General features: G+C 38.2%; 1 protein-coding gene and 1 non-coding gene across 3 annotated transcripts; one reads left to right on the top strand and one right to left on the bottom strand.

Annotated features, from left to right (window-relative positions):
* Positions 1-636: 636 nt before the first annotated feature.
* Positions 637-15,622, bottom strand: LOC139846933 (uncharacterized). 2 transcript variants are annotated; one of them, XM_071836513.1, is made up of 8 exons: positions 14,995-15,622; positions 14,136-14,703; positions 13,411-13,879; positions 13,123-13,322; positions 12,796-13,031; positions 1,311-3,186; positions 1,112-1,190; positions 637-1,019 (listed from the first exon to the last, which is right to left on the bottom strand). In XM_071836513.1, exons 1-8 carry the CDS (start codon positions 15,178-15,180, stop codon positions 1,013-1,015), a joined length of 3,621 nt encoding a protein of 1,206 aa, XP_071692614.1. In that variant the 5' UTR covers positions 15,181-15,622; the 3' UTR covers positions 637-1,012. The 2 variants fall into 2 exon arrangements, with proteins under 2 accessions (XP_071692614.1, XP_071692613.1); XM_071836512.1 differs by having other exon boundaries at positions 1,112-3,186.
* Positions 15,623-18,259: 2,637 nt separating this feature from the next.
* TRNAA-AGC (transfer RNA alanine (anticodon AGC)) lies at positions 18,260-18,332 on the top strand. The gene has a single exon. It is a non-coding gene; the product is annotated as a tRNA-Ala (tRNA).
* Positions 18,333-18,634: the final 302 nt, after the last annotated feature.

Raw genomic sequence — 18,634 nt, forward strand, 5'->3', positions numbered from 1 at the left:
GTGTAATCAAACAACTCGAACTGAAATAAAAACACTGTAACGAACGACCTTTAAGAAGACTAGGAACAAGACTATAAAGTTGTTACTATGATCATCATTTTCTACGTGGAATCGGAAAGAAAAATAGGATCGAAATTTTGTAAAATCAATCTTTTAATAGACAAGCTCATAATAGGTTCAACAATTTACATCATTAATTATGGAATTAACGCGAACCATCGATCTTGCTTACAATCAAATAGTCAATTTAGATAGATCTAAAAATCAATGTTTACGATCTCACAAAATTTGATACGACGATCAATTATGTCATTGTCTGATATTGGTTGTTTGATTACACAAAAAAGAAGAATTCGTGAGACTCTGCTTGGTAAACGGGTCGATTATTCAAGACGGCTAGTCATTGTCGTTGGTCCTTCACTTTCACTACATCGATGTGGATTGCTTTTTGAAAAATATCATATAATGATTCAACAAGTTTTTTGTAGCAGAATCATAGTAACTTACAATCCTACAATCAAGATCTCGGTTCTAATAACTTTGTGAGACTCACTCAACTAGTTTACGTGCTTGTTTAAATCTCATATCATAATCATAATCATATTAGTTACTTCGTACATTTTTACACAATTCAGTTTTAAAACACAATAACATTATGACTAAATCTGGTAAAATTGAAAATAGATTTCTTTTGTCGTAACCTAACAAACTGTTCAGTAAACTAATGAAATAACTTTTCATCATCTGAAAATGGGATCTAAAAGAATCATTTTAGGTGTAATAATGATCCAAAGAAATACATTATACATCATACAACATTGATTTGATCAACAATTTATGCTATTTCAGACATGCTCTCCTCATAATCTAATATCTAATCATCCTCCTGGCTCATCTTCAATGGTCTGGGACATTAATTCGCCATTTTAGTTTGTTTCTTCACCATCTGAATGGATAATCATCTGCATCTGAAACGTTAAGTGACTCATCTTTAACAGTTGAGAACATCAATTTATTCTCTGCATATAAAAAAGAGTGACGATTAGTCTCTTCAAAATCACATTGTTCTAAATAATCTGGACTTAAATAATCAGCATCTGAATAATTAAACCTGTCATCTTTGACTAATGACAACAGTGATTTATTGTCAGCATCTGATAACGAGAGTCGATTAGTTTCTTCAGAATCAACTTGTTCATGAGAATTTTCAACATCCATTTGACTTTGCCTTTTTACGTCACCATCTAAATGATGACTATCTGTGTTTGAATCATTAAGCCGCTCATCTTTAATAGTTGAGAACGGTAATTCACTGTCATCATCTGATAAAGAGTGTCGATTAGTTTCATCAGTGCCAACTTGTTCATGGGAATTTTCAACATCCATTTGACTTTGCCTTTTTACGTCACCATCTGAATGATGACTATCTTTGTCTGAATCATTAAGCTGCTCATCTTTAATAGTTGAGAACAGTAATTCACTGTCATCATTTGATAAAGAGCGTCGATTAGTTTCATCAGTGCCAACTTGTTCATGAGAATTTTCAACATCCATTTGACTTTGCCTTTTTACGTCACCATCTGAATGATGACCATCTTTGTCTGAATCATTAAGCCTCTCATCTTTAATAGTTGAGAACAGTAATTCACCATCATCATCTGATAAAGTGCGCCGATTAGTCTCATCAGTGCCAAGTTGCTCTTGAGAATTTTCAACTTCCATTTGACTTTGCCTTATTTCGCCACCACCTGAATGATAACCATCTGTGTCTGAATCATTAAGACGCTCATCTTTAACAGTCGAGAGCTTTAAGTCGATGTCATCATCTAATAAAGAACTATGATTAGTTTCTTCATAATCATGTTCTTGAGATTGTTCTGCCTCCTTTATCACATCACCATCTCGATACAAACCATATGCTTCTGAATCATTAAGCCACTCTTCATTAACCGTTGAAAACGACGATTCATTCTCAACCTCTGATTGAGGATGTAGATTAGTTTCTTCAAAAGCATGTTGATCTAGAGTACGTTCTGTGTCCATTTGACTTTGCGTTTTTACGGCACGATCGAAATTAATAACATCTGCATCTGAATCATTAAGCCGTTCATCATTGTCTGCTGAGAATATTAGGTCAATTTCACCATCTGCAACTGAATCAAAGATCTTGGTTTTTAACGCAGTAAGTGAAGGCTGCATAGCCTCTTTTCGATTACGCTTCATTTCATCTTCATCTGAACTCCAATCATCTGAATCCGAATCTGAACCCGACCCATTTATCTGATTATTAATATCCAATAATGCCAATTTATCATGAACACTAGGCAAAAACGGATGATGACGTGTCTCTTCACCCTGCTGACGTGTCACATTTTCATCTTGGTCCACATCATCATCATCATCATCATAAAGCGATTCAAGAATCAATCTAACCGCATCTTTCATAATCATCAACTTATCTCGAGTACTTCGCCAATATCGCTTGTTCTTTTCTCCCGGCGTACTTATATTATCCGAACCTTTCGGTAACGTTTTTCTCACTTCGTTACACGTAATCTCCAAAAGCTTCAAAAAATCCCGAACAATCGCAAACAATCTCAACCCTTCATCTTTACCCGATTTACCATGAAAATAATCGGCCGTACTTTTAACTAACGACATTATCCGTTTCTCTTCTTCAATCATCCACTTAATATCGGCTTCCGCGTACTTCATAAACCTTGTTAAAGCCTCGTCAAACTCGTTAACTCCTTCTTCGGTTTTCATTTCTTCGCTCATAAACGCTTTCGTTTTCTTTAACATGTTTCCCAATTTAGAAACTGTCGACGTTAACATCTCACCGTCAAGAATCGCGGCTTTTTTAACGTCGTTAAGTTCCTCACTTAATTTCGAAACAACTTCCATACCTAATTTTTTTAAATACTCGGGTGATTCGTTAGTTGGATCAAGACCTCGGTTTCTAGCCACTTTGATTCCTTCGTATCGAATGATTTCTTGAACAACAAAGGATAAAAGCGTCGTTTTACCATCAGTTCCTTTGACATCGGAGAGTTTTAAAAGGGTGTCGAGTTTGAACGCCTGGGCCCCACCACGATAAGTACCATCGTTCATTCGGTTACCGGTCTTGAGAACTGCTTCTAGAAGCCGCAAAAAGAGCCTGCTGCTTGTTAGCTTGTTGCATGCTACCTGTAATTCAAACACATCATAATCAAACAAAATCATGACTTCTTAATCACAAAAATCAAGTTTTTTTTTTTTTTTTTTTTTGAAAGGCAAGGCCCTAATGTGTAGCTAGTGAGGATTGAACTTGGGTTTCCATTGATGTCTAAACAAGTAGAAGACGTATATATATTCACAAAATTAAATAGAGTCATAAGAAATTTTATTTTACAACATATCTTTTGTGTACTCCAAATTTTTTCCATTTCTCTATTTTCAAACAATTTAGTGTATAATTTTGTAACATCCCATTTTCTTCATACGTGTCTCAAGGTACTTAGTTAATCGTTCGAACGTTTATATTTCGCTTGTTTATGTGATTAAACGATATAAAGTGTTAACTCGATGTATACGAAGTATATTCATATGTATATGATTGAGAATGTATGCATGTATAAGTATATGCATGGGTTTTGATGGTGTTAAGTCATGTGAGACTTAAAGACGAAGTTTAAACGTGTGTAGGAAGCGTGAACGAGGTGTACAAGTCGAATAAATCATTGTTGTATTAAGTTGTCAAAATGGCCAGTCACAGGCCATTGTCGCGCCGCGGAGATCTTGGGCGCGCCGCGACAAACAAAGCAAATCAAAGTCAGGAGTGAATTAACACATCTCGAAAATCCAGTGTATTGCCGCGCCGCGACAATTGAGGTCGCGACGCGACAAAGCTGCAGATCTGATCCGTTTTTCCCATTTAAAAAGGGGTGGTCCAAGGGTATTTTCGTCTTTTCGCATATGAATCTGATTGGAGCATTAAACCTCAACCACTTATCTCATTTAATTCATTTCCTTTTTCCTTTTCTTTCCATTTTCTCTTCCAAAACATAAAACCCATTTGGATTAAAAGTGAGATTCGAAGGTGAAGACTTGTGATTCGATCTTTGGAGCAAATAGGAAATTTGTTCTCCTCGTTCTTAGCTACGACTTGATAGTATTGGTAAGTCTTAACTCCATGTTTTGAGTTTTAGTTAATTTATGGCTAGGGTTTTGGCCATTTGAGTCTTGTGAGACCCATTTGGGAGTTAAATGGGTGAATTTGGGTTATGTTGATGTAAGGAAACCCTAATAACTATAATCTAGTGTTTGGTTATGTAAATCGAGGTTTGTAAGTGTTAGATGGTGTTGTTAGTCACTAATACACTTGTAAATGATGAAAGAATTGTTAATGGGTGATGTTGACTAAAATTGCAAGTGTAAGTGTCAAAATGAGTCAAATGTGTAATAGTTGACCTAATTGGGTGAAATGGGTATGGAATGCCCATTGCTCGGGTTAGTTGGTGTTAGTAGACTTACATCACTTGTTCCTAGTGAATTATGACAAGTCTTAGCCATTAATGGGTGGTTTTGGTGTAGTTGAGCCATTTAATGCAAATTAGGTCATTAAATGCTCAAGTGTGAGTATTGTGGTTAATTCCACTAGTTGTGTATTGAATGTGTACTTAATGTATTAGGTACCTTGCTCGAAGCATACGGAAGTGTTAAATCACCACCGACGTGTTAAGGTGAGTGGAATAATTATATATGTAGGTATATGATTTATTTGCTTGTGGGATATGGGTTTAAGTTCGATGTTGACGATACCATATCCTAGAGTATATTGTTTATTTGGATGAGGGTTAAAGTTCGATGTTGACGATACCTCATGTATGGATTTAAAGTTCGATGTTGACGAAGCCATACCACTATTGTAGTGACGTTAATTGATGAGGGTTTAAGTTCGATGTTGACGATACCTCATATGTGGGTTTAAGTTCGATGTTGACGATACCACATTTATTGGGACGAATGGGGATTAAGTTCGACGTTGACGATACCATTCGTAGGGCTAGCCTTGGGATTTGAGTATTAACGGATGTTATGAACATCAATATTTGTGTATTGTGTTATAGTATATTATAATTATAATGCGCGTGATTATATGATATTGCTATACTAGCGTGTGCTATCGGAGGTTTAGCGTTATACTTTTAGATAGTATGCTAATTGAAATGCTAGTATATACTAGTATATATGCGGAATTGTGTAAGTGTTTGCAAGTGAATAAGTTATATATGTATATGTATAATTATTGCATTCACTAAGCTTTGCTTACCCCTCTCGTTGCTTACTTTTTAGGTACGAACGCGGATAAAGGGAAAGGGGTTGCCGGGAATTAGATATTCCATTATTGATGCTTGTGGAAGCTTTTTGGAAGTCGACCTAGCGTTTGGGTAGTTTAGCCCCAAACCATGCTCGAGTGTCGTTTGGTTTAAAACTATCAAATATGGGTCGATTTTGTATTACTTTTGATTAAGGGTCTTCGTGCCCGTGATGTAAACTTTAAACATGTTGTACGTTCAAGTGGTTTGTATGAAATGGTTTACGTTATGTAACCAATTATTTTGGGCGTAAATGGTTGATTAATTTAAAAAAAATAAAAATAAAAATTTATCCGTTTGATTACGGGTTGGGTTGTTTCAAGTGGTATCAGAGCATGGCCTAAGGGATTTAGGCGACTTGAGATAGGTGCCTAAACTTAGACTTTATTGTGTATGCGCTTTATGCGGGACTTGTAGGAGACGGGTCGGATCGGGAGTTGATTAGTGCTTAGGTTTATGTGAACTAACCTTGCGCTAATTGTTTTGTGTTGTGTAGCAATCATCAAGCGAGATAGACGTTGTACTGGCAAGTTAATGCGACGTGATCGCGTAACAATGATTAGCTACCATTGTTACGGGTTCAAATCGTGTCAAACAAGCGATGTACGATGATTGTTGAGCAAGATGGGGTAGTGTGGTGTATACGTATATACATATGTGTTAAGTCCTTTCGTTTCGTTGTTTAATCTTTTCCGTTTTATAGAATGAAGATGAGAAATGGACATGATACCAATGAAGGAGGCACGAGCGAGGACGTTGAACTCACGGCCAAGGTTGAGGCCATCTTTAAAAGGCTAAAAACGGAATTTCTTGACGATGTCCGAAAGGTTTTCCAAGAATCGGTTGATGGGCAAGTAACAGAAATGATAAATGAGCGAATGAATGCCGCGATCGAGGGGGCATTAGAAGCTAGAAACATTCATCATCGGGGCGAAGGGGGTGATGGTAACGGTGGGAATGGGAGGCGGGACTTCCATTACAAAAATTTCAAGGATGCTCAACCCCCGATGTTTAATGGGGTGCGAGATCCTTTGAAAATCACATGTTGGATTTCCGATATCAAGGGAGCTTTCCGTACCGCGGAATGTCCTCCCAAGAAGAAGGCGAGGTATGGTTCTAGCATGTTACGAGAAGAGGCGAAGTTGTGGTGGGATGATAAAATCCAATTATATGGTGAAGAGCAATGCATGAGCTTGACGTGGGAGGAGTTTAAGAAAGAATTCTTCAAAGAATACCGAACTTCTTCCGACCTTGATAGAATCCGGGACGAGTTGCACAATTTGCGACAAGGTTCAATGGACTGAAATCTACCTTCTTGGCAAAGACTCGTTTTTGTCCGGAATATGTTGGCGACGATCACAAGTTGATGAAGGATTTCTACCGTACCATGAATGATGAGTTTAAGGGTAAGATTAGTCGAGGAGCGGCTAAGTCTTTTGAAGAGTTATTTGAATTGGCTCGGGGTTTTGAGCCGGAGGTTCCAAGAAAAAGCGATTTCACTTTTTCTAAAAGAAAATTTGAAGGATCAAGTCATTCAAATTTTTCAAACAAGAAGTCAAAGAAAGGTTCCAAAAGTGTAAATAGTGTGAAGAAAGGAGGTTTCTGGAGCTTTATCCCTACTCGCTACAATTGTGGGGTACGAGGTCATTTGGCTCGGGATTGGACAAAGCCTCCTTCAACAAACAAGCTCACTTGTTTTAATTGCAACAAAGAAGGGCACCGAAAGTCGGAGTGTCCCGACATGAACACCGATCATGTTAAACGGTTGGAGAAAGCGGCGGGCACGGCTAGGGGTCGCAACTATTTGATGACGAATGAGGAGGCCAAGCAATCCAACGAAGTCGTTTCAGGTACTTTCATGGTTAACTCTAATCCGGCACGGATCCTATTTGATAGTGGTGCTAATTTATCGTTTGTTTCTCCAAGATTTGTGCCTAAGTTAAATAAACCGCTAGTTAAGTTAAGTCGTCTGGTAGAAGTTGAAATAGCGGATGGCAAGACGGCGCTAGTGGTTGATGTGTGTAAAAATTGTAATGTTGTGTTTGGTGTCGAAAGCTTTAAAATCGATCTCATTCCGATGACTTTGGGTGATTTTGATATCGTCGTTGGTATGGATTGGCTCGATCGTTATAGAGCCGATATTGCATGCCATGATAAGTTTATTCGGGTAAAGACCCCAAGTGGGGGAGAGTTAATTATTCACGGTGATAAACGAAGAAGACTTGTGCCAATATGCACTTTTGCACGGGCACGTCGTTTCCTTGTTAGTGGTGGCATGGCTTTTCTTGCTCATGTTGTTGATACTAGAGATGAGCCACCATCCATTCGTGAAATTCCGGTGGTAAGTGAATTTGAAGACGTCTTTCTGGATGAGTTACCGGGTGTTCCGGCGGAAAGACAAGTTGAATTTCGCATTGAGTTGGTTCCGGGGGCTACCCCCATTGCTAAAACTCCTTATCGTTTAGCACCAACGGAAATGCAAGAGTTGTTAAATCAAACCCAGGAGTTGCTTGAGAAGGGTTTCATTCGACCGAGTGCTTCGCCATGGGCGCTCCGGTTTTATTTGTGAAGAAGAAGGATGGTAGTATGCGGATGTGCATCGATTATCGGGAGTTGAATAAAGTGACGATCAAGAATCGTTATCCATTGCCTCGGATTGACGATTTGTTTGACCAACTCCAAGGTGCAACGTATTTCTCTAAAATCGACCTACGGTCCGGCTATCACCAAATGCGGGTCCGTGAGGAAGATATTGAGAAAACGGCTTTTCGAACGCGTTATGGGCATTTTGAGTTTGTAGTTATGCCTTTTGGTCTTACGAATGCACCGGCGGCATTCATGGATCTTATGAACCGAGTGTGCCAACCTATGTTGGACAAGTCAGTAATTGTGTTCATTGACGACATACTTGTCTATTCGAAGAGTATGACGGAACATGAACATCATTTGCGGGGTGTGTTGAAGACGTTACGAAGGGAGAAGTTGTATGCTAAATTCTCCAAATGTGAATTTTGGCTAAGGGAAGTTCAATTCCTTGGCCATATTGTGAACGAAAATGGCATTCAAGTAGATCCGGGGAAGATTGAGACGGTAAAGAGTTGGGGACGACCGACTACGCCTACGGAAATCCGGAGTTTTCTCGGATTGGCCGGTTATTATCGTCGGTTTATACAAGACTTTTCTAAGATTGCTTCTCCATTGACGAAATTGACAAGAAAGAATGCTAGATTTAATTGGGAGAACGAGCAAGAAATTGCTTTTCAATTGTTAAAACAGAAGTTATGCCAAGCTCCGGTGTTAGTATTGCCGGAAGGTGTAGAAGACATGACGGTTTATTGTGATGCGTCTTTAAATGGGCTCGGGTGTGTTCTAATGCAAAGAGGTAAAGTCATCGCTTATGCCTCTCGACAATTAAAGGAACACGAAACGAGATATCCGACTCATGATCTTGAGTCGGCGGCGGTTGTGCATGCGTTGAAAATTTGGCGCCATTACTTGTATGGTGTTAAGTGTACGATTTATTCGGATCATAAAAGTTTGAAACATCTTTTTGATCAACGAGATTTGAATTATTGTCAACGTAGATGGATGGACGTGGTGAAAGATTACGATTGTGAGATACTTTATCATCCGGGCAAGGCGAATGTGGTCGCGGATGCGTTGAGTCGAAAGAGTCAACATCCGGCGATACGAGTAGGATCGTTACGCATGATTATTACTAACGATTTTCTTGTAAAGCTTGGTGAGATTCAAATCGAAGCTTTTGTTAACAACAAACATGAGGAGCGAATCGTGGGCCAAACGGAGTTCATTACCTTAGGCCCGCATGGTTTGTTATCCTTTCAAGGACGAGTGTGGGTGCCTAAAATGGGTGATAATCGACGAGTGCTACTTGATGAAGCGCATAAGTCAAAGTATTCCATTCACACGGGCGCAACGAAAATGTATCTTGATTTACGAAAGGAGTATTGGTGGCTGGGCATGAAACGTGATGTTGTTAATGAACAATGCGTCACGTGTTTGCAAGTTAAGGCCGAACACCAAAAGCCGTATGGTATGTTACAACCGTTGGAAATCCCGAAATGGAAATGGGAGCACATTACCATGGATTTCATTACAAAGTTACCAAGGACGGCGAGAACCCAATTTGATTCGATTTGGGTGATAGTTGATCGGTTGACGAAGAGTGTCTTGTTTCTTCCCATTCGGGAAGCGATATCATCAGAGACTTTGGCTAAGTTGTTCATCAAGGAAGTGATATCAAGGCATGGGGTTCCTATATCTAATATTTCTGATCGAGATACCCGTTTTACATCTCGGTTTTGGGAAAAGTTTCATGAAGATATGGGTACACAATTGAAATTGAGCACGGCGTATCATCCTCAAACGGACAGTCAAACCGAACGTACGAATCAAACATTGGAGGATATGTTACGGGCGTGTATTATCGATTTCGGTGGTAGTTGGGATGAGCACTTGCCTTTGGTGGAATTCTCGTACAATAATAGCTATCATGCTAGTATTGGAATGCCACCGTATGAGATGCTTTATGGGCGAAGGTGTCGAACTCCCATTTGTTGGGGTGAAGTGGGTCAAAGAGAAATCGGGAGTACCGATTTAGTTTAGAGACGAATAGCAAGATCGATATGATTCGGGCTCATTTAAAAAAGGCTCAAGATAGACAAAAGTCGTATGCCGACAAACGAAGGCGACCGATCGAATTCCAAGAAGACGACATGGTGATGCTTAAAGTTTCGCCATGGAAAGGTGTCATTCGGTTTCGAAAACGAGAAAAGTTAGCTCCTCGGTTTATTGGTCCGTTTAAGATTTTAGCTCGTGTTGGTGAAGTTGCGTATCGTTTGGAATTACCCGAAGAGCTTGCGGGGATCCATAATACATTTCATGTTTCCCATCCCCGTAAGTATCTTGCGGATGATTCTTCATGGGTACCATTAGACGAGATTGAGCTAAACAACAAGTTAGAGTATGTTGAGAAGCCGATTGCTATACTCCATGAAAAAGTAAAGAGGTTGAGACATAAAGAGGTGAGAACTTTTAAAGTTCAATGGAGTCGTAGTAAAGGTTCCGAGTTCACATGGGAACCCGAAGAGTTTGTATTGGTGTATCTTCCGGCTTGTCATGCGGCTTGGATCGTGAGGACGCGCTCCGATTCAAGTGGGGGAGAGTTATAACATCCCGTTTTCTTCATACGTGTCTTAAGGTACTTAGTTAATCGTTCGAACGTTTATATTTCGCTTGTTTATGTGATTAAACGATATAAAGTGTTAACTCGATGTAGACGAGGTATATTCATATGTATATGATTGAGAATGTATGCATGTATAAGTATATGCATGGGTTTTGATGGTGTTAAGTCATGTGAGACTTAAAGACGAAGTTTAAACGTGTGTAGGAAGCGTGAACGAGGTGTACAAGTCGAATAAATCATTGTTGTATTAAGTTGTCAAAATGGCCAGTCACAGGCCATTGCCGCGCCGCGGAGATCTTGGGCGCGCCGCGACAAACAAAGCAAATCAAAGTCAGGAGTGAATTAACACATCTCGAAAATCCAGTGTATTGCCGCGCCGCGACAATTGAGGTCGCGACGCGACAAAGCTGCAGATCTGATCCGTTTTTCCCATTTAAAAAGGGGTGGTCCAAGGGTATTTTCATCTTTTCGCATATGGATCTGATTGGAGCATTAAACCTCAACCACTTATCTCATTTAATTCATTTCCTTTTTCCTTTTCTTTCCATTTTCTCTTCCAAAACATAAAATCCATTTGGATTAAAAGTGAGATTCGAAGGTGAAGACTTGTGATTCGATTTTTGGAGCAAATAGGAAATTTGTTCTCCTCGTTCTTAGCTACGACTTGATAGTATTGGTAAGTCTTAACTCCATGTTTTGAGTTTTAGTTAATTTATGGCTAGGGTTTTGGCCATTTGAGTCTTGTGAGACCCATTTGGGAGTTAAATGGGTGAATTTGGGTTATGTTGATGTAAGGAAACCCTAATAACTATAATCTAGTGTTTGGTTATGTAAATCGAGGTTTGTAAGTGTTAGATGGTGTTGTTAGTCACTAATATACTTGTAAATGATGAAAGAATTGTTAATGGGTGATGTTGACTAAAATTGCAAGTGTAAGTGTCAAAATGAGTCAAATGTGTAATAGTTGACCTAATTGGGTGAAATGGGTATGGAATGCCCATTGCTCGGGTTAGTTGGTGTTAGTAGACTTACATCACTTGTTCCTAGTGAATTATGACAAGTCTTAGCCATTAATGGGCGGTTTTGGTGTAGTTGAGCCATTTAATGCAAATTAGGTCATTAAATGCTCAAGTGTGAGTATTGTGGTTAATTCCACTAGTTGTGTATTGAATGTGTACTTAATGTATTAGGTACCTTGCTCGAAGCATACGGAAGTGTTAAATCACCACCGACGTGTTAAGGTTTCTGGAATAATTATATATGTAGGTATATGATTTATTTGCTTGTGGGATATGGGTTTAAGTTCGATGTTGACGATACCATATCCTAGAGTATATTGTTTATTTGGATGAGGGTTAAAGTTCGATGTTGACGATACCTCATGTATGAATTTAAAGTTCGATGTTGACGAAGCCATACCACTATTGTAGTGACGTTAATTGATGAGGGTTTAAGTTCGATGTTGACGATACCTCATATGTGGGTTTAAGTTCGATGTTGACGATACCACATTTATTGGGACGAATGGGGATTAAGTTCGATGTTGACGATACCATTCGTAGGGCTAGCCTTGGGATTTGAGTATTAACGGATGTTATGAACATCAATGTTTGTGTATTGTGTTATAGTATATTATAATGCGCGTGATTATATGATATTGCTATACTAGCGTGTGCTATCGGAGGTTTAGCGTTATACTTTTAGATGGTATGCTAATTGAAATGCTAGTATGTATGCGGAATTGTGTAAGTGTTTGCAAGTGAGTAAGTTATATATGTATATGTATAATTATTGCATTCACTAAGCTTTGCTTACCCCCCTCGTTGCTTACTTTTTAGGTACGAACGCGGATAAAGGGAAAGGGGTTGCCGGGAATTAGATATTCCATTATTGATGCTTGTGGAAGCTTTTTGGAAGTCGACCTAGCGTTTGGGTAGTTTAGCCCCAAACCATGCTCGAGTGTCATTTGGTTTAAAACTATCAAATATGGGTCGATTTTGTATTACTTTTGATTAAGGGTCTTCGTGCCCGTGATGTAAACTTTAAACATGTTGTACGTTCAAGTGGTTTGTATGAAATGGTTTACGTTATGTAACCAATTATTTTGGGCGTAAATGGTTGATTAATTTAAAAAAAAAAAAACAAAATATATCCGTTTGATTACGGGTTGGGTTGTTTCAAATTTCGAGTGCAATATTAAGATTGTAATGAACTAAATATATGAAGTACCTCTAAAGTTGTAAATGACTCTTTAGCAACATGATAATCTTCATGAAGGGAACTCATAAACAACAAAACTTCAAGACGTTTGAACGCAAACGGGATCTCAACCAAGTTTTTAAGGAAACGTTCTGAAGTACCGAGTTGATTAATATCACCATTATATAACCGCAGTTTTAGTTCTTCTTCTTGAGTTGGTGCCATTTTTAACAAGGTTGAAATAAGCTCTACAGGAAGCTGAGTGCCTGATAACACATTCATGATATTTAATCAACAGTTGACCAACACAAAAAGTCAAAAAGCATCAACCTTTTATTGTTATATAGATCAATTCACCTTTTTTAACTGCATCACAGACTTGTTCTGTTGTCACATTCAATGCTTTTAGAAGAATTGCTAAATTTTGAGATTTTTTTCCATCAATGATCTGAACCATCTTTGTTTGAGTTTGAAAATTTGAATCGATCTTCGCACGCTCTTTCTTATTTTGAGCAGCCACATAACCGAATAGTCCCACCAGCATCTCTTCATCATACCTATACATATTCAAGATTATATATATAATAAGTTATGTAACTTAGCTAAGTAACCAAGTTGAAAAATATGTATAATTTAAACGCTTACTGGAATGACCCATCTCTAAGATGATGCCAAACCATCGAGCGGCCTTGAACAGCGTTCACTTTGTCCCAAAAAAACGGCTTTAATTTGGTTGTTGCGATTTCAGTATCACTATTTTGTTTGTTTTCCTCGTTAACAGTCGCACGCTTTGGACTACCAGACGCTTTTTTCTTATTACTTGCATTACGTGGTGGTGGGCGACTAGATTTTGGTGGTGGTGGCGGCACATTCGTACCGGAAGTCCTAGGTGGCGGTGGTGGAGGTGGAGCTGCTATTTGGGTTGTTTGTGGGCCGGGTGGCGGCGGCGGCGGCGGCGGAGGAGGTGGTGGTGGTGACGCTGGTGGTGTTGATTGAAGAGCAACCTTTCCAGGTGGGGGCGGAATAGATACAATCCTTGATTCATCAACATTATCAAGTAAAACATTGATTTTGGGATTACGTATCGACACTCTCATTGATCGTTGTAAAGACCCTGAAAGAAATTAAGAAAAAGTTAACAACTTTAAAATGATAAAAAAGATAAAAAAAAAATTCTAACGACAACCCTTATGGTTGTCATTAAGGACCATTAATATTTGTACAGAGCGGTTACCGTTGACTTTTCCACAATGATTATTAAAAAGTACAATTTCTTTTGCACCTTAACGACACTCACAAGGGCTGTCATTAGAAATATGCAAAAGATTATATTACTAATAAACTAAGTAGTTATAGTAACTTGAAATGACCTAATTTTCCTTTGTATTCCTTGGAGGGTAAGTTAACAACAAGTTCATCTTCTTCCTTTTCCTCTTCCTTTTGTTGTGATACATTTTCTTTTGCAGGTTTAAGTGCATCGCGTCCAAGGCAACAAAACAAAAACAAAGCAAAAAGGCCTAACGTAACCACCACAGTTGTCACTACAACACCTATTAGTAATGGTCCATCGCCACTAACAATTGACCCAATATCTGCAAGCTTACGAGCGTGCCTAGTGTAAGAAATTTCAAACTCATCGGGTGATGTAAGTAGTGCTCGAATAGGAGGGCGTTTGACTATAGATGATGAGATTTCAGGCCTTTGAGTGTCCCCTAATGGTAGTTGATTTGAGCACGCCTTTCTTTGTAGATGTTCGTGAAGTTTTTTAAGAACTGTTGTTTGGTAATCATCACAATGGTGTGACTCAAAAAGATTTTCTTGTGAATCTTCTTTTGAACAATCGCCAAATGAGGGTCTTTCGGAGTTTAAGCAAGGTAGGTTAAAATCATCTGTAGATATAGTATTTTGCTCAAATTCTTCAAGATAGTGCACTGTTGGCTGCAAAATGATATAAACATGGAAACAAGAATTTAGTATTTTAAAGTTGAATTCTAAGTTTGTTACTGAAAAATTTAAATCCATTTTGCATCCCCCATTTGGCAAACTTCAAGACCACGGGCAAGTAGTCAGCTTATATGAATTCTCATTTGTTCATAGTTAATTTGTCCTCTCTAAGTTCCAAATCATTGTTTAACATTAACATAATTGATCAAAAAAAATAACTTCATGTAGTTGCACAATGAATAAATATAAATGAAACTATTTTATTGGAATAATGGGGAATCATACTGCATTTTCCTCGATTGATTGAGACGCCCAGTCGACTCCATTGCCAAACGAGGCTTCCTTATTGATCGTACGATTTCGTTCCAAAAGATCAACCAAACCCACACAAATAAGAGCTACACAAACACCTACAAAACCGAGCCTTTTGGCGTAGCAGGCCGTTTGATTCCAAACCACATCTTTTTTCATTTGAATCAATATATTATGTTAACACAATTACACCAATACGAACATTGAATTAATTCCCAAACAAGTTTAATTCCCTTTTGCTTCCATAAATGTAAAGATTCAAAACCTCACTGAATTCCCCAATAAATATAGTTACAAATTAAGTCTCCAATCAAAAAGCAGAATCCCTTTTGCTTTCAAAAGATAGAAAGTTTCAAAATTTAATGAGAATTTTCAATCTTTTTTGTGATTTTTGTTTCAAGATGCAACCTTTAAGCAAAACCCACAAGATAATTCTGCAAATTGAGAATCAGAAATAAAATACAAATGAAACCCACAAATCTTTTTGCCTAAAAATATGATTTGAAAAAGATTCAAACCTAATTTTCAGACAAAAAGAAATGAAAGCTCTAGCCCATTTCTGACCCCCAAAATGCAGAACAAAAATATATTTCTGTTATGGGAATTTTCTTGACCTGATTGAAGGACTTAAAGAATATAGATGATCCCAAAAAGTAATAAAAGTTGGGGAGAAAGTGGAGATTGTGAAAATATGATTGTTACAAAGAAGATTTGTCTGTCAGGAAAAATTTGGTTACTTAATTTAACTGATATTAATTAATATTAATATTTATATATATATATATATATATATATATATATATATATATATATATATATATATTATATATATATATATATATATATATAAATTGTGGTAAATGGTGTCAACCTATGATTTGTTGACACCATCCGTGAATAGTAATTTTTTTTTCTTTTCAAAACATGATTCCCCAAACCACTAACCCAATACCATTCGGATCTCCTGACCCGCTCACCCGAATATCCGCTACTGTAGCTACAACACATTTTTTATTTATTTATTTTTTCCGAAACCAACCCGTAGCGATAGTGCGGCAAAAAAACTAGTTAATATTAAATATGGGATTGGAGTAATAATTAATAAGAAAAAAAAAGAAATAAGAAGTTACTTTAAAATAATAATAATAATAATAATAATAATAATAATAATAATAATAATAATAATAATAATAATAATAATAATTGATCGTACGGTCATGTTACGTGAAGTTCGCCGCCTTTGTCCGAGCCTTTCTCGGTGGGTTGAATTTTGCTACTCTAATCCAGCCAGATTGTATTATGGGAACCACACATTATGGTCTTCTCAGGGGGTGCAACAGGGTGATCCCCTTGGTCCGCTACTTTTTGCTTTGGTCCTACAACCCTTGGTTTCTAAAATCAGAGATAATTTTGAGGTTTGTCTTCAGGCGTGGTATTTGGATGATGGTACTATTATTGGGGACACTTTGGTGGTGGGGAAGGTTTTGCATTTGATTATGGAGGATGGGCCTCGTTTTGGGGCTGCATCTCAACGTTGAAAAAAAAGAAATTTTCTGGCCTACGGAGGACCCTCGCAGCAGGCAAGTAGGTGTCTTTCCTCCTAATATTGCTCGGGCTTTAAATGGTGTTAAGTTGCTTGGGGGCCCCGCAAGTTCCGATCCTGGTTTTAGTAGTGAACTGGTGATGCAAAGGGTGACCAAGTCCATTGCGCTTATGGATAAGGTTGCTAAGCTTGATGATCCTCAGTGTGAGTTGTTGTTGCTTAGGGCATGTACGGGAGTTTCTAAACTCTACTTTTCCTTGCGTACTTGTCCTCCTAGTATATTTGAGGCGGCTCAACGCGCTTTCGATGGAGCCCTTCGATCTTCCTTGGAGCGTATTGTTACTGCTTCAGGGCCTGGGTTTGGTGATTGGCAGTGGCGGCTTGCCACCTTGCCATTTGCATTTGGAGGGCTTGGTGTTTATTCTGCGGGAGATGTTCGTCATTATGCTTTTCTGGCTTCTCGATTACAGTCTGCTGGATTGCAGACCAAGCTACTTCGTCATGCGAGTATTGTTGGTCTTGGTCGTGCTTTTGAAGATGCATTGGGTCTGTTTAATAAAACAGTTGGGTTTGATATTTTAGGTAATCCGAGTGAGGTCGCTGCCCCAATACTCATGAAGAAATTGGCAGATGTTTATTTCACAAAGGTTACCGCTTCTGCAGAATCCACTTTTTTGTTATCTCCCCGACAATCGGCCTTATGGAAATCGCAGCAGGGTGATCACACCTCTGCTTGGCTAAGGGCAGTCCCTATTTTGGGGTTGGGTCAGACGATGAACGCAAAGACTTACCGATGTGTGTTGTGCTACCGGTTGGGTGTTCCATTGTTCTCTATCTCGACGGCATGCTCTGCCAGTTCTAGGGTTTTTACTGGGGATATTTTCGGGGATCACGCGGTGTCTTGTGCTGGTATGGTGGGTATTAAGCATCGACATAATGTTGTTCGGGATTCCCTTGTTGATGTTTGTTATCGATCTGGGATTTCAGCGAGAAAGGAGGTTGACATTGGGTTGTCTGGAGGGAACGACAGGGCCCTCAGACCTGCAGATGTATTACTTTATTCCTGGGATTGTGGTCGCGATGTTTGTGTTGACTTGACAGGGTCTTCTCCTTTGACACAGTCTGGGCTTTCTGACTTTGTTCCTGGACGTGCTGTGGTTGATGCGGCTCGTCGGAAGCGTGTCAAGTACGAATCTAGCTGTCAGACGATTGGTTATGGTTTCATTCCTTTCTCATTTTCTTCCCTTGGGGAATTAGAAAAGGATGATGTTTCTTTGCTAAAGCGGGTTCAGAAGAGTTCGATGGCGCAAGATATTGGTGCCGGTGCTGCTGCTCATATTTTTACTAGGATAGGTTTTGCTATTGCTAGAGGTGTGGGGCCCAGATTGTCTCTAGGCTCCCCACTAATTTTTTGTAAGTTTTAATACTTTTAAGTTTATTATTATTATTATTATAATAATAATAATAATAATAATAATAATAATAATAATAATAATAATAATAATAATAATAATAATAATAATAATAATAATAATAATAATAATACTTCTTATACTGTACGGAGAAATATATAGTAAGAAATAAGAAATTTATCTTAGAAAAAAAGAAGACTTAAAAAAAACAGAGTATGATATGGTTACCAACATTAAAACAAATTACTGTACATCTTAAGCTCGGTAAAAAAATATACAAAATGGGGATGTAGCTCAGATGGTAGAGCGCTCGCTTAGCATGCGAGAGGTACGGGGATCGATACCCCGCATCTCCAAACTTGAATTTTTTTTTTTTTTTTTTTTAAGTAAATGACAAATTTTAAATTATATTAATATTAATTATCATGAAATATAAATATAATTTGATTTGATTATGATAGAACTCAATGCATATATCATTACGGAAATATATATGCATGTGAAATAGATTTAGAACTATCGCACATTATCTAAACATTTCAAATTTGTTATGTTAATGTGTTAAGTTATCTCATTTGGACAGGTATTACGACGCAGTGACGGTTCTTTGTGTATTCCAAAGTTGGTGTCCGCCCACCCTGAATTTTACGGAACAAAA

Source organism: Rutidosis leptorrhynchoides, chromosome 5 (genome assembly GCF_046630445.1).
Source record: "Rutidosis leptorrhynchoides isolate AG116_Rl617_1_P2 chromosome 5, CSIRO_AGI_Rlap_v1, whole genome shotgun sequence".
Lineage (NCBI taxonomy): Eukaryota > Viridiplantae > Streptophyta > Magnoliopsida > Asterales > Asteraceae > Rutidosis > Rutidosis leptorrhynchoides.